Source organism: Capsicum annuum, chromosome 1, assembly GCF_002878395.1.
Source record: "Capsicum annuum cultivar UCD-10X-F1 chromosome 1, UCD10Xv1.1, whole genome shotgun sequence".
NCBI classification, from domain to species: domain Eukaryota; kingdom Viridiplantae; phylum Streptophyta; class Magnoliopsida; order Solanales; family Solanaceae; genus Capsicum; species Capsicum annuum.
In genome coordinates, this window is record NC_061111.1 from 226,416,749 (window position 1) to 226,433,737 (window position 16,989).

At 40.8% G+C, this 16,989-nt stretch overlaps 1 protein-coding gene across 4 annotated transcripts in view; it reads right to left on the reverse strand.

Annotated features, from left to right (window-relative positions):
- The window catches only part of LOC107847409 (beta-galactosidase), a 60,275-nt gene that overhangs the window by 39,374 nt on the left and 3,912 nt on the right, over nucleotides 1-16,989 (reverse strand). For 3 of the 4 annotated variants that reach the window (XM_016691627.2, XM_047409225.1, XM_016691635.2), the window contains one exon: nucleotides 8,501-8,740. In XM_016691627.2, coding sequence (XP_016547113.2) covers nucleotides 8,501-8,740 — 240 coding nt within the window. Of the gene's footprint in view, nucleotides 1-7,060; nucleotides 7,222-8,500; nucleotides 8,741-16,989 lie in introns of those variants that run through there. The other variant, XM_047409229.1, reaches the window with a different exon arrangement.

A 16,989-nucleotide genomic window follows, 5' to 3' on the forward strand; every position in this document is an offset into this window, starting at 1 on the left:
ATTAGAAAATCAAACGTCACAGACCATGAATAATCAACGAGAGAGAGGTTGTTTGGAAAATCTCGACCTAGGTGTAGTTATTGTAAAAGGCTTGGACACACTCGTGACTTATGTTATTCTAGACCTGAGTGTAATTATTGTAATACTCTTGGACATACTCGTAAAATATGTTATTCATTGCATGCCGACTACCTAAAATACCCATGTTGCTCAGTCTAACACCCCAGGTAATCAATGGGTGTATTTATCTGAAGAAGGAATATAATGATTATCTTCAGTATTGAGCAAGCAGAGATCCCTACCAGTAGCCTCAATTGCACAGTCTTCTACCTTTGGACCATGCGTTGTAGACTCTGTAGACTCCGGTGCTTCTAATTTCTGGTGATAAATCACTTCTATCAGATATTATTTATTTACCGTCTCTTCTGGTTGTCACTTTAGAGTTAAACAAGCTAATCCCATATCCTCTGTCGCTTTATAATGTAATCTTTATGTCTCTAATTGTCCTTTTAATCTTGTATCAGTCAATCGTTTGACTCGTGCCCTAAAAAAACAATTGTTGTAGGATATGAATCACAAGATCCCTACTACCTTACCTCTTCTAATTACTCCATAGCATGTCCAATTACAGATTCTCCGAAAGCAATTCACAAACGTTTGGGACATCCTAGTTTGTTCAAGCTACAAAAGATGGTGCCTAGTTTGTCCAGTCTGTCTACATTAGATTGTGAGTCGTGTCAACTTGGGAAACACACTCGAACAACCTTTCAATGTAGTACTAAGAGTCGTGCATTGACTATTTGTTCCTTAGATCACTCTAATATTTAAGGTCCTAATAAAGTCAGTTCAACCTTAGGGTTTCGTTATTTTGTTAACTTCATTGATAATTTTTCAAGATGTACTTGGATTTTCTTAACTAAAGATCGCTCTGTATTGTTTTCTATATTCAAGAGTTATTGTATTGAAATACAAAATCAATTTGGCGTCTATATGCTTACCTTTCATAGTGATAACGCCTTAGAATATGTCCTCTCAATTTCAACAATTAATGACTCATCAAGAAATTATTTATCGAGACTGCTCACACTCTTCTCATTCAACCAAGTGTTCCCCTGCATTTTTGTAGCAATGCAGTCTCTCATCTTGCTATTTAATTAATCGGATGCCCTCATCTTCCATTCAAAATCAAATTCCTTATTCAGTATTGAGGTCAGTCACCTTTATACTTCCTTCCCCTCATATCTTTGGTAGTACATGTTTCTCAAATCTGTCTTTCGTGGTTATTATCAAGTACAAAAAGCATACCGTTGCTACCTTCCTGATCTTCATCGGCACCTTAGGTCAGCTGATGTCACATTTTTTGAGTCTCGACCTTTCTTTACATCTTCTTCTGATCTTGATCAACATATCTGACGTCTTACCTATATCAACTTTTGAGGACCTTATCGTTACTTTTACATCTCCATCCATGGTGCCATCAGTCTTACCTGCACTGACTTTTGAGGAATCTACAACACCTTCTACAACTCCATTCATAGCGACATCCACGTACAACATTAGGCTCAGATGATTCTCGTCCTACACCTGACCCTGGACCTACAACAGACTTGTCTCCTCTTAAACAACCAATTGCACTTCGAATAGTAAGTTATAATCATCTATCATCACCCCATTATGCTATTTCATCATTTTTGTCCTTTGTCTTCATCCTTAAGGCTGCATTTGTTTTTATTAAGATTCAAACGTCTGAATCTGAATGCACATCTGAATGATTAAGATGTTGTCTTTAGATCTGAAAACTAATTGATTAAGATTGTTTGTTTTTCAACATCTGAATGTGCAAAATTTTTTTATTTATATATATAATAAAATAAAAAATACAATTTAAATAAAAAATTAATTATATATTAGAAAAGCATGTAATTTAAAACAACAAAATTATTATCTGATTGAGAAAAAATATTTATGTTTGTTAGTAATAGTGGGGATGGTTTATAATGGTGGTTGCGGTGATAATGATTGGTGTTAGTGATTAATAATGTTGGTGGTGATAGTTGTGATAGTTGGTATTGTAGTGATTGTTATGATGGTGGTGGTGGTTGTGATGTGACGTTGCTTGATGTTAGTAGTTTGAGATGTTGATTGTGTTGGCTGAAACATGAATGCATAATGGTTGACGATGTATTGGTGCTAGTTGGAGATGTTGTTTGTTGTGATGGTGGAGCTGGTTGTTAGTAGAGATAAATTGTAGCCATGGTAGTGGTTGAAGTGGTGGTAGAGGGCCGTTATTAGTGACAATGGTGATGGTGGCCAAAGAATGTACGGAGGTTGTGATGTATTAGTGGTAGTTAGTGGTGGTGTTAGTTGTGATAGATGAGTTAGTCGGTAGCAGGGATTGACCGGTAGTTGTTGATGATGGTGGTGCTGTTGATGGCAGTGATGGTGAATGTAATTAGAATAATAGAGGTAGTAGGTGTGGTAACGGTTGACAATAGTGATTGGTAGCGATATTTGTTGTCGATGGTGGTTGTGATGATGGAGGTGGTTGGTGGTGGTGGTTGACAATGGTGGCGGTGGCAAAGGTGGTTAGTGGTGGTGACTGCTGATTATGAATAGAGTGGTGCATATTATCTAACACCAGAATATCTCTTCAGACCTATTAAGACTTGGTTCTAGATTAGAATGATTAAGACCTATTCAGACCTATTAAAAGCTAAAATCTTAATAAAAAACAAATGCACTTAATGGTCTGAAGTTTAAACCATTTAGATTCAGACCTCCATTAAGTGCAAACAAATGAGGCATAAGTCCACAAAAGAAGCACTTTCTCATCACAGGATGGCAACAGGCTATGATTAACGAGATATCTACTTTACAAGTGAGTGGTACTTGGGAGTTTGTTCCTCGCCCTTTAGGTAAATCAATCGTTGGTTGTCGTTCGGTTTATGCAATGAAAGTTGGTCCGAGCGGCCAAATTGATCGGCTTAAGGCTCACCTAGTTGCCAAGGGTACACATAGATATTTGGGCTTGATTATAGTGATACTTTCTCTACCATGGCTAAAATAGCATTTGTTTGTCTTTTTCTATTCATGGTTGTTGTTCTACACTGGCCTCTTTATCAGTTGGATATAAAGAATGCTTTTCTCCATGGTGAGGAAGTTTAAACAGAGCAACCACCTGGTTTTGTTGCTGGGTCTAGCTTGGTGTGTCGATTGCATCAGTCACTCTATGGTCTTAAGCAATCTCTTCGAGCCTGGTTTCAAAAGTTCAACACAATAATTCAAGAGTTTGACATGATTCGTAGTGATGCAGGTCACTGTGTTTTATCGACATTCTGCTCTAAATCTATGTATTTATTTGGTGGTTAGATGATGTCGTATTACAGGCAGTGATCATCGTATCATTAATTTAAAGCAATACCTCTTCAACATTTTCAAACTAAAGACCTCGGCAGACTAAAGTATTTTCTAGGTATTGAAGTTTATCAGTCCAGATCAAGTACTCTTATTTCGCAACACAAGTATGCCTTAGATATTCTCGAAGAGACAAGAATAATGGGATATAAACCCATTGACACTCCTATGGTTCCAAATACTAAACTCTTGCCAGGACAGGAGGAGCCACTCAATCTAGTTGGTAAGTTAAATTATCTCACACTGACCAAACCTGACATTTCCTATCATGAGAATGTTGTAAGTTAGTTTGTGGATTCTCCCTGGAATAGGCATTGGGATACAAACGGTGATAGGGCAGGATCACCTTGTGATGGACGTTCTACATCCAAATATTGTGTTTTGGTAAGAAGATAATTTGGTGTCCTAGAAAAATGAAAAACAAAGTGTGGTTACTCGATCTAGTGCAGAAACAGAATATCGAGCAATCACGGTAACCACTTGTGAGCTAGTTTTGATTAAACAGTTGTTGAGAGAGCTAAAATTTGGAGAAATCAATCAAATGAAACTTGTGTGTGATAACCAAGCAGCTTTATATCGCATCAAATCTAGTATTTCATGAGAGGACTAAGCACATTGAGATTGATTGTCCCTTTGTGAGGGAGAAAATACTTTCCAAAGATATTTTTAAAAAATTTGTGAATTGTTAAGTCCCAAGAAGTCTTTCCACCTTGTATCCCCCTAATTTGTTGAATTGTTATCTCTCTCTAGCAATAAATTAGCTACATGCTCTAAAAATCATCTTTCAATTTGAAATCCCTGAGCTATCTATTTCCCATAAATTAACCCTGGCCCCGTCTTAGACCTTAAATGAGATGTTTTCCCAAACACATCCCATTCCTTCAAAATATTCATCAACGGACCATACCCAAAAGGCAAAGCATGTCTCTAGTTCTCCACCCTCCTTCAAAAGTTCAATATTTAACTTTTATTAACCCCCTACATTTAAGAATTCCAAAATACTTCTCCATCTAAATTCAGCTAAGGCAAACTATACAAAAAAAAGTATCAGGAGTTCTATAGGTTTCCTACGGCATAAAAATCTCAAAATAGAAGTATAAGACTGTAAGACTCCTCTAAAAATAGGAACTAAAGAAACGTACTAACATGACTAAACCATACTCTTAACTAATTGTGCTATATAGGTCTAATTCTGCATAATAACTACTATATAGATCCTTTTCATTCATTGTGTCTTACCTTTTGCTAACTTTACATGAATTTTCAGAGTTGTAGGTCTTTCAAAACAACTCCCTTGTAATTTAAGGTCTACATTGCCACTTTCACTCACCATGATTTCACACCTAAGGACCAGTCTTCTAGAGGTCAACGCATGACATGACCAAACTATCTAATTTATCCTCCAGGTGTGCTACTTGCACCTTCTGGCAGACGTGATCATTTTTATTCTTTTCTAATTTTGTATGACCAGACACCCATTTTGGATCTAGATCTCTGCGACACTCATCTTGGGGATGGATTGGAATTTTAGCAACCCAACATTCCCTCTCATATCACATCGTTGATCTTATAACTGTTTGCGAGGAAGGTTATGTCTCCACTTACCATAACCTAGGATAATATCAACTCCCAAAAGTCAATGATGTCAATATACATCAATTTTGTTTTTAATAATTGTGGCGTCCGGGCCAGCTTGCATGCACCTCGACTAATTCCACGAGATACCTGCTACCTCCCACCAACAACAGGTACCAGGTAAACTCTGTCCACCAAGGCTAGAACAGATGGAAAAAAATCAGCTAATGTTTGTCTCTGTTGGGAATTGAACCTGGGAGCTCATGGTGCTCAACCTAGCTTCATGGAAGGTCACACCCTTGGATGCATGTCAATATACATCAATTATAACTTAAACATGTCAGGCGGGAATTAGTCCTTCCAATTATAGCCTTTGGGTATTGGGTCGTGGTCCCAATCCAAATTATTTACCCGTACCATTCCCACTTTATCCACCATATGCTCTTTATGCCATTTATAATCTTACAATACAATTTGAGAATAAAATCCAATTTTACCTCTCGGCGGCGAGGACCCAAAGTTGGTACTTTTAGCGATTTGGTAGGGACGTTGAAGAATCTAAACAAAAAATTATGATTTTTGGTGTTCGGATTAGCTTTAGGATGTTGGAATAAAATAAATAGCTAAAGCGAGCTTACCTTAGAGTTGACGAAGATTCTTGGGTAACAAAACCCTAATAGAACTTCTGTGAAAGAGGCAAAAATGAAGGAAAAAGGTTAAATCCCATCTATGAGGGTCTTTAAATAGTCAGAATGTGGATTCCTAGGTGGGGTAATCACATAACACAATCAGAAGGCTACTGCCTCTTCCTTTCTACTTGGGGTGATCGTACTAGCTTTTGTACAATCGTACAATTCAGTAAAATGGTCATAACTTTTAATAGAAAATCCCAAACAACAATTGGTTTGAAGTGTTGAAAACAAGAGTTCAAGGGATACACTTTTATTCAGAACCATTGCCAAATTCGATTTACATTGAGTTATGCTCTTTTGGAGTTTGGAAATGTTTCGCTTATTAAAATTTGCCGTTCTTTTTGTTGTTTTCCTACTCCTCTTATCTCGAGCTTCCTATTTAACTACAAAACAGTTCCATTTGGTTCCAATCAGCCACCAAACATATCCTCATTGTTCTAAAACATAAAACCGCGAATTTATCACTCCTATCATATAAAATAGTCAACTTGAGCGATGTAGAGCGTAGAATCGACTCGAAGCTTAAGAAAATATTTTCTAGGATTCTAAAGCTATTATATGCTTTTGCCAGATTAATGAACACTATATATGAATATTTCTTTCTCTCAAAATAAATTTTCATTAATCTTCTAGCAAGAATATAGCCTCCATTATAGATCAACCGAACATAAGCCCAAACTGATTTTCAATCACTCTTGTAGTGTCCCTATGTCTAAAGCTTGATCATTCTTTCCCAGAGTTCCATCATATGACTCATAAGTTAATTGTCACGATGATTCCCAAAATTTCAGATACCTCCTTTGTTCTTATAAATTGGAATCAGGGTGCTCTTGTTCCCTTCATCAGGCATCCTACCACTTCTTAGTATAACAATGAATAGCTTGGTAAGCTTTCCTACTCCAACCTCTCCAAGACACTTCTGTACCTCTATGGGATAACATCTGGACCTCAATCTATTCTAATGCTGACATTTTATGGCATTTTTTACCTCTACCAACGTAATTCTTCAAGTATAACCAAAGTTCTATCAAGCTCAGATGTATGGAAATTCAAATTATTATTCTCGTGGTTCGAGTTGAAGGGGAGCCTCGGAGTAACTGGTAAAGTTGCTGCCATGTGACCAGGAGGTCACGGGTTCAAGCCTTGGAAACAGCCTCTGACAGAATTGCAAGATAAGGCTACGTACAATACACCCTTGTGGTGGGGCCCTTCCCCGGACATCGCGCATAGCGGTAGCTTTAGTGCACCGGGCTGCCCTTTTTTTATTTTAGTGGTTCGAGTTGAACAATTGACTGAATAACCTCTCCAATCCATTGTCACTCCACTTGTCAATGCTTGTTGAACATTATTCTTAATAAACACTTAGTTTATGTCCTTACTTCCTCTGTCGTGTTAGATTAAGCATCTTTTTCTTCACTTCTCGTGTCCCTGGCTATTTGGTACATGTGTCAACATTAGATCTATTATAAGGATCCTCTTCCACTGCTGTCAATTGCTTTAAAGTTCTGTCAGTTTTGGTTGTACTTCAGTCCATTCGATTGTCACTTTGATGTTTCATGTCTGCACAAAACTAACAAAAGTCCAAATCATACAATACAGTCTAGAGAACATTATCACAGAGGCAGGATCTTTCAATAGTAAAGTCTCAGTTTTGACAAATTTTATGTGTCATCAAATCAAGCAGGTCACAAATTTTCTTATCACCCAACAAAAAATGACTCAAAAAGGGGAAAGGAATTTTCAGGCATTAATAGGTTAAGCAAGCTTAAGCCATGCAAATTCATTCTCACATTTTCCAACAAGCATCTAGATAATATCAGCCACCAAAGTAAGTAGATCCATATCCACTCAAAAGCAAGCACGATGGTATCAAAGTAGGTCGGTGCAAGGTCAAGGAGACCAAAAACCCTATCAACTCCACACATAAGCAGGCAATATTATTCAAATCATTTCTTGGTGATACACATTTCAACAAGCAACACAAAATGTTAGCTGTCAAGTCAGACATTTGCAGCTTATTTTTTGTGTTTGGCCAATCCCTTCTAACAAAAAAACTTGTCACCATATGCAGAGTCACTACCCTAGATGTGGTAACTATAATAGAATGGAAGTGTTAAAAGAAAAATGCGTACATCGATCAACTTTAAAGATGCTTCATACAGATTTTGTTGAGAGGCTTTTGGTTATTTGTCATACTATTTCACTAAATGGGTCTTGCAAGGATAAATGACTTTTACAGTTTTATCATCTGACCATATATGTGTGTGTAGATATACCCGACCCCAATTTGCTGCATAGTTTTTGTTTTGTGCTTTTAATTTTGTGTAACCTCGATAGTTAGGAGGACTGCATATGAAGAGAACAGAGAAGAGCAGAGCAAAACCGAAGCTACAGGAAGCCGCATAATCCATAAAACAGTAAAAGTACATCTGCAACTCTACTATCATTTTCTTCCAGAAAATCCAACAGTATATCAGAAACAACAGTGAGTACTTGTTTTACTTGAAACAAGGTGATAAAAACCTTAGACATTTCCAGTACATTATCCAAGAATTTAGATCTCCAAAATATAATATATCTACTATTGTGAAAGAAATCCTAATAAAGGAAGACATATAGAGGTCTGTCCGCAACCAATAAAGGTACTAGTAGTAATGGAGAAATAAGTGTGCGAAAGCTGGCCCGGACACCACAGTTATAAGAAGAAGAAAAAAAGTGCTCAAAAAATTCAACCATTCAAGAGAGACCAGACAGAGAAGGACTATGAGCTGAGCCGGGTACCTCTTTATTATAAAAGCAAGTAGAGAGCTCTATAATACCTGGTATTGTTTCCCATGAAGAATCTTGAAATGAGCTATCATAGAAATTCAATGGAACGTTGCAAGGACCAGGAGCCAGCCAGAATTTCCATATGCCAGACAAAGATTTAACGAAAGGTAAATCCTTAACCCAAAAAGCAGCACAATCAAGAGCTCTAGAAACAGCACTATCATCCCAAACTGCTGATTCTGATATCAATAGATCCACTTTGTTGCGCTCTTTCCAGTATCTCAGAGATCCTGAATAGCACCAGAGTGCCATTAAAAGTTACGTAGTAGGAGCATCAGAAACAAATAATTCAGGGAGCACCCAAGGGTGACAAGCAAGTCTATCCAGTCAAAAGATGAGACAAAACTTAAGGTGTTTAAATTTTGTCAACTACCAAACTGCTGCGAGCCAACGTCATTATCAGTCTTAATCTAGTTTCCTAACAATGGACCCAGGGTTGCAGTAGAGTCCTACTTGATAATAAAAAGGAAACGGTGTTGTAAGCACTATGACTGCACAATCTTCTGAAGAATATCATCAAGAGCAGAATATTTCTACAAATACAATGAAGATGGAGAAACATAAGACTTGGCAAAGTGCAAGGAGTCAGGAAGAACCAAAGACCCTGATAGCTTAGGTAAGTATAACATGTGTGATCTTTCACTCTAATCAATTAATTGCTACAACAGTTCTTGACAAATGACAAAGCTTTGGATGTGCAGCTTCGAATTGATCTTCATGGCTTCAAGTGAAAGACTACTTATCTGTTACTCATGGATTATGTGAGTATAAGCAGGTTGCAGCAAGCAAACTCGCCATTCAACCAAACAACCTTATTCCAAGAGGGTCAGAAATGACCATTTAAGCTATCAATACAGCTTGAATCAATTCAATGGAGAGTAATACAGTTTCAGACAATCAAAAGTGACCAAGGGCAAAAGCTCACACCCCTGTATTTACAAACCCACCTTACTTAGTTATGCCAAGTGACTCAACTTACAAACTATGGTATACATATTACATGTTCTAAAAAGGATATAGATTAATTAAAATAATGATTGTAACGCTGCTATATAAACGAGACAGAAAGAAATAACAACAGAAATAAGTTTAATATTTTTCTTAACTTAGTCTCATAGTTATATCGATTTATGGTTCTTGTCATGACTTACCGTCTTTGTTATGAATGAATAGTGTCATGGTAGGGGAGTCTAAACCTCCTCCGCCACGAACACCACATGACTTAAATTGAAAAAAGTATGAATTCATGTATTTTTAATCAAACAAAATTAAAAAGGGATAGAAATTAATTAAGATAATCATAGTAACGCTACTATATACTTTTAGATTAGCATTACATCATAGGGAGAAAGTGCAGCAACATGTATCAACAACAACAACAACAAACCCAGTGTATTCCCACAACGTGGGGTCTGGGGAGGGTAAGATGTACGCAGTCCATACCACTACCTCCGAAGAAATAGAGAGGTTGTTTCCGATAAACCCTCGGCTCAAGATAAAGGATAGTAAACAAGGGGATGGATGACATAACCGAAATAAAGAATAAGAAATAATAAAATAAAAATCAGAGACATGAAATACGGGAAATAAGAGCAACACGGAATAAGAAAAATAAGAACTAAGAAATAAGAAATAGGACACCCACCTAGTAGTAATATACACTCACATGCCAAAGACATCTATGTACACTGTCCTATGATTACTAACCCGGCTACACAAGAACTCTCCTGACTGCTTGCTACAACCCACACACTAAAACTAGCCTTCTACCCTTATCCTCGACCTCCACACCTTCCTATCTAGGGTCATGTCCTCAGTAAGCTGAAACTGCTCCATGTCATGTCTAATCACCTCCCTCCAGTATTTCTTCAGCCTACTCTACTCCTCCTGAAACCATCCAATACTAGCCTCTCACACCTACGAATCGAGGCATCCGTACCCCTCCTCATCACATGCTCAAACCATCTGAGTCTTCCTTCCCACATCTTGTCCTCCACCGAAGCCACTCCCACCTTCTCCCGGATAATCTCATTCCTAACTCTGTCCCATTTAGTAAGCTCACACATCCAACGCAACATTCTCATTTCCTCCACCTTCAATTTTTGGATGTGAACGTGCTTAATTGGCCAACACTCCGCTCCATACAACATGGCCGGACGAACTGTCACTCTATAGAATTTTCCTTTAAGCTTAAGGGGCACCTTCTTATCGCACAACACTCCCGAGACGAACCTCCACTTCATCCAACCTGCTCCAATACGTTTAGAAACATCCTCATCAATCTCACCATTCCCCTGGATCATAGACCCAAGATACTTAAAACTATCCCTCTTGCAAACATCCTGGGTGTCCAACCTCACCATCACTTCGTCCTCCTATCTCGAGTCACTAAACTTGCATTCCAAAAACTTCGTCTTGGACCTACTCAACCTAAACCCCTTAGACTCAAGGGTTTGCCTCCAAACCTCCAATTTGTCATTCACACCCCCCTCGTCTCATCAATCAGCACTACATCATCTACAAATAACTTACACCAAGGCACCTCGCCTTGAATACTCCGTGTCAACACGTCCATCACCAACGTAAGGAAAAGAATATTCAAAATTTGAAGTCAAGTAGCTCCAATTCATCATTAGTGTGGGGAAAAAATACAAAAATGGCCCTATCGTTTTCAATTTGTCTTATGGATACCCTCCGGTAACTTAATGGTTCATAAAATCCCTCAAAGTTACTTTCACCTCTATTTGCCCCTGCCTCTAATGATCTTCCATAGCAGCTGAGGCTTTTAATTTAAAGGGAAAAAGTACAAATTTGCCCATAAGCTATGCAAAATGGTATCAATTTTCCCTCCATTAATAATTGGGTTAAATGAGCCCCTTTCCTTATAAGAAGAGCTCAAATATGCCCTTATTTGCTAACGGCCAAAATTGTTAGACTAATTATTTTCTAATCTCAATTTTTAGCATTGAAGCTCACCGGAGAATTCTTGGCCAGCCAGAGAATATTATCGACAGTAATCTCCTCCTTCATACACCCTTTCTTCTCGATACCAAAAAAAAAATAAAAACACACCAAAAAAGCAATTAAGGGGGAAAATCTAAATCGCTTCAAGGAAGACTAGGATTACAACTCTCATCAATGCAAAGCCAAGATGGTAGATCCCTAATCTGAAAACAAATTGACACCCTTTCCTACCCCCACAACCACCCCAACCCCAAACCAAATCACATTCCCAACCACTTATCACCCAATGGCATATACAAAACAGTATCTCATTTTTTGCACAATGTGGCTATAATAAAAGTTTAGGTATGGTATATGGTGTAATACCATACAATGTATGCCATGGTGTATGTTATTTGTAGATGACGTAGTTTTGATTGACGAGACTTGCGGAGGAGTGAATGCTAAGTTAGAGGTTTAGAGAAAGACCTAGAGTCTAAAGAGTTAAGGTTGAGCAGGACCAAGACAGAATATTTGGAGTGCAAGTTCAATGAGGCGACACATGAGGCTGACGGGGTAGCGAAGCCTGATACTCGGGCCATTCCAAAGAGAAGATAGTTTCAAGTATCTTGGATCTATGATCTAGGTAAAATGGTGAGATTGACGAAGATGTCACTCACCGTATTCGCGCAAGGTGGATGAAATGGAGGCTCACATCCGGAGTCTTGTGTGATGAGGAGATGCCTCCTGCACTTAAAGGCAAGTCCTACAGAGTGACGATTAGATCAACTATGATGTATGGGGCGGAGGTGTTGGCCAGTCAAGAAATCTCACATCCAAAAGATGAAGGTGGCGAAGATGAGGATGTTGCGATAGATGTGTAGGTTTACTAGGAGAGATAGGATCAAAAACAAGGTTATCCGAGACAAGGTAGAAGTGAATTAAGTGGAAGACAAGATGTGGGAAGTGAGGTTGAGATAGTTCAAACATATGATAAGGAGATGCACGGATGCCCCCTGTACAAAGGCGTGCGAGGTTGGCTATGGATGGATTCAGACGAAGTAGAGGTAGACCGAAAAATATTGGAAGGAGGTGATTAGACATGACATAGAGAAGTTACCGCTTACCTAGGACATGACCCTAAATAGGAAGAGGTGGAGGACACGAATTAGGGTAGAAGGTTAGTAGGAAGGAATGTGTCCATGCTAGTAAGCATAAGTGAGAGTGTGTTGTTTTGTTATCCATGCTAGTAATCGTAGTGCTACGCTTGCAATGTCTCGAAATTTTGGAAATGCTTGTTTCGGGTAGATCGATTGTTGTATTATTTTGTAGGAGTTTTGTTTAGTTAATATTTGTTGTTTTGTTACTACCTATTACTTCTTGTTCTTATATTATGTCTTTTTTCTAGACTATTTTTTTCTCGAGCCGGGGGTCTATCAGAAACAGCTTCTCTTCCTCGTCTCTGAGGTAGTGGTATGGACTGTGTCCAGTCTACCCTCCTCATACCCCACTATGTAGGAGTATACTCGGTATGTTGTTGTAGGTAAGGTATTTGGTTATTTTGGAAGAAAGGGATGAGGTAGATGTGGTGGTGGACGTAGTAGCAGAATAGTGGCAAAACAGAAGTGGAAGAAGTGTGGATGGTGGTAGAAGAGAAAAAGGGAGGCGAAGAGAAAGAAATACTACATTAAATGTGGGATTGAAATGATGCCAAGTAGCAATTGCTAAACATCAAGATTAGACTAATTAGACTTTTTTTTTCTAATTAGACCAATTAGTATTTGAGCTCTTCCGCTAACAGCAGGGGCTCATTTGACCCCAACAATTAATGGGAGCAAAGCTAGACCATTTCACATAGTTCACGGGCAAATTTGGACCTTTTCCGTTTTAAATTAAAAGTCTCCCCCCAAGCCACTGTGGGGGGAAAATTTAGGACGAAAAATAATGTCAAGGGATCTTATGAGCCAATGGGTTAACATGGGTATTCATAAAACAAATTGAATATAATAAGTGAGTTTTGGGAAGAGAAGTTTCTTAAATCTACAACAAACGTATTTAGATTAATCTTATTTGGAATGGAGACAATAAGGATGCTTCGGGTAAAATCGTGCTTCCCGTTTTCTATCAATAACAGAAAACCAAACTAACGTATGATTTGGAAAACACTATGGAGGGAAAAAGGTTCCATATGAGATAGCTTGTTTTTCTTGGTTGATGGATAAGGAAACATGCCTAACACATGAGGATCTTCAGAAAAGAGGCTAGCAGCACATGTTTCTTGAGTGACGAAAACCCATAAAGCATCAGTCTACTTTTTTGCTTTTTCGTGTAATATTTCATATTTTGGCAGCTTTTTGGTGTGAGCCTTGTATTAATTGCTGCTGCTTTACTATTACCATCGTTTATGTCTTTATATCTTTATATTATCTTTATATTCTCTTATACTTTCGCCTAGTTGTGGCTGTGGGCAGTAATGGGTGGATAGGGTCATGTCCGAAGGGGTTGGGGAGGGGGCAGTGGTGGGGACGGGGGATGAGGAAAGGGCGGGAGTGGGAGGGAGGCCAAGGTTTGGCCGCGGGGGAAGTAGTGGAGGGCGTGCGGGTAGTGAAGGTAGGCTGAGGGTTGGGTCTTGGAATATAGGGACCCTGCATGGCAAGTCCATAGAGCTTGTGAAGACCCTTAGGAAGAGAAGGATCAATATTGCGTGTGTTCAGGAGACCAAGTGGGTAGGGTCTAAGGCTAGGGATGTGGATGGTTACAAGCTGTGGTACTCTGGGAGCGAGAGGCGTCGGAATGGAGTTGGCATCTTAGTGGATGAAGAGCTTAGAGGTCAGGTAGTAGAGGTGAAGAGGATCAATGATAGGTTGATGACTATTAAGTTGGTCATTCGGGGGTTTACCCTGAACGTGTGTAGTGCCTATGCACCGCAAGTGGGATCGGAGGGGGAGGAGAAGATGCGGTTTTGGGAGGCCTTGGAGGAGGTGGTGAGAGGCGTGCCAAGCTCGGAGAAGATTGTTGTAGCAGGAGATTTCAACGGGCACATCGGGGCGCTACCGGGAGGCTTTGGTGATGTGCATGGTGGTTTTGGTTTTGGGGAGAGAAATGAGGAGGGGGCTACCCTACTGGAGTTTGCGAGGTCCTTTGGGCTGGTGGTGGTGAACTCGGGCTTCCCGAAGAAGGACGAGCACCTGATCACCTTTCGGAGCGCGGTAGCCAGGACCCAGATTGACTTTGTGTTGCTTAGAAAAAGGGATAGGGCGTGGTGTAAGGATTGTAAGGTCATCCCGAGTGAGAACCTTTCGACCCAACATAGGCTCTTGGTTATGGATTTGGGTATAAAGAAGAATAGAAAGAGGAGAAGTAGGGAGTGTAGACCTAGAATTAAGTGGGGCGGCTTGACGCCAGTGAAGGCGTGGGAGATAGGGGAGAAGTTGGCAGGAATGGGGGTGTGGGAGTGTAGGGGAGACGTGGATAGTATGTGGGATAGGGCGGCTAGGTGCATCAGGGAGAATGCGAGTGAGGTGTTGGGGGTTTCTAGGGGCCGGGCCGGGCACCATCAGGGGGATTGGTGGTGGAATGAAGAGGTGGAGAAGAAAGTAGGGACCAAGAAAGGGGCGTATGCCAAGTTGGTGGAGAGTAAGGACGAAGAGGAGAAACGGGTAAACAGGAAAGAGTACAAGCTAGCGAGGAAGGAGGCTAAGTCAGCAGTCACGGCAGCTAAGACGGCCGCCTTTGAGAGCCTGTATGCAGGGTTACAGGGGAAGGGAGGGGAGAAAAAGTTGTTTAGACTCGCTAAGGCTAGGGAGAGGAAGGGTCGTGACCTCGATCAGGTGAGGTGCATTAAGGGGGAGGACGGTAGAGTGTTGGTGGAAGACGGCCACATTAAGAATAGATGGCAGTCGTACTTTCATAAGCTCTTGAATGACGAAGGGGATAGAGCTATTGTGTTAGGGGAACTGGAGCACTCAGAGGAGTGTCGGGATTTTAGCTATTGTAGACGTTTTAAGGTAGAAGAGGTTAGACAGGCTGTTCGCAGAATGCGAAGGGGTAGGGCGACGGGGCCGGATGAGATACCGGCCGAGTTTTGGAAGTTCGTTGGAGAGGCTGGTCTGAGGTGGTTGACGGGATTGTTTAATGAAATCTTCAAGACGGCAAAGATGCCCGAGGCTTGGAGGTGGAGCACCATGATACCTCTCTATAAGAATAAGGGGGACATCCAGAGTTGCAACAACTATAGGGGTATTAAGTTATTGAGTCACTCTATGAAAATCTGGGAGAGAGTGGTCGAGGTGAGGCTGAGACGGATAGTGTCTATTTCAGAAAACCAGTTTGGATTTATGCCTGGCCGCTCGACGACGGAGGCAATTCACCTGGTACGGAGGTTGGTGGAACAGTATAGGGAGAGGAAGAAGGACCTGCACATGGTGTTTATCGACCTGGAGAAGGCCTACGATAAAGTCCCTAGGGAGGTGCTTTGGAGATGCTTGGAGGTGAGGGGAGTACCGCTGGCATATATCAGAGCAATCAAGGATATGTATGATGGAGCGAAAACTAAGGTGAGGACGGCGGGAGGAGACTCAGAACATTTCACGGTCCGGACAGGGTTGCATCAGGGATCTACTCTTAGTCCCTTTTTGTTTGCAGTAGTAATGGATGTGTTGACGCGGCGTATTCAAGGGGAGGTGCCGTGGTGTATGCTTTTTGCAGACGATGTAGTTCTGATAGCTGAGACCCGAGAGGGTGTGAGCGACAAATTAGAGGTGTGGAGGCAAACCCTTGAGTATAAAGGGTTCAGGGTGAGCAGAAGCAAGACAGAGTATGTGGAATGCAAGTTTAATGACATGAGGAGGGAGAACGAAGTAGTAGTGAAGCTGGAATCACAGGAGGTAGGTAAGAGGGAGAGTTTCAAGTATCTCGGGTCCGTGATCCAGAGTAACGGTGAGATTGATGAGGATGTCTCGCACCGTATTGGGGCGGGATGGATGAAGTGGAAGCTCGCGTCGGGGGTGCTGTGTGATAAGAAGGTGCCGCCTAAGCTTAAAGGCAAATTCTACAGGACGATAGTCCGTCCAGCCATGTTGTATGGAGCGGAGTGTTGGCCAGTGAAGAACTCCCACATCCAAAAGATGAGGGTGGCAGAAATGCGGATGTTGCGCTGGATGTGTGGGCTGACTAGAGGGGATAGAGTTCGGAATGAGAACATCCGGGAGAAGGTTGGTGTGACACCAGTGGAGTGCAAGATGCGGGAAGCCCGATTGAGATGGTTCGGACACGTGAAGAGGAGGGGCATGGATGCCCCGGTCCGTAGGTGTGAGAGGCTAGCGTTGGATGGGTTTAAGCGGGGTAGGGGTAGGCCGAAGAAGTACTGGGGTGAGGTGATTAGGCGAGACATGGAGCAGTTACAGCTCACCGAGGACATGACCCTAGATAGGAAGGTCTGGAGGACGCGAATCAGGGCAGAGGACTAGGGCCAGCCTGAGTCGCTAGTGTAGGGAACTACTTGGTGGGGGTTTATGCATGTTAGGAGCCCGTGTCC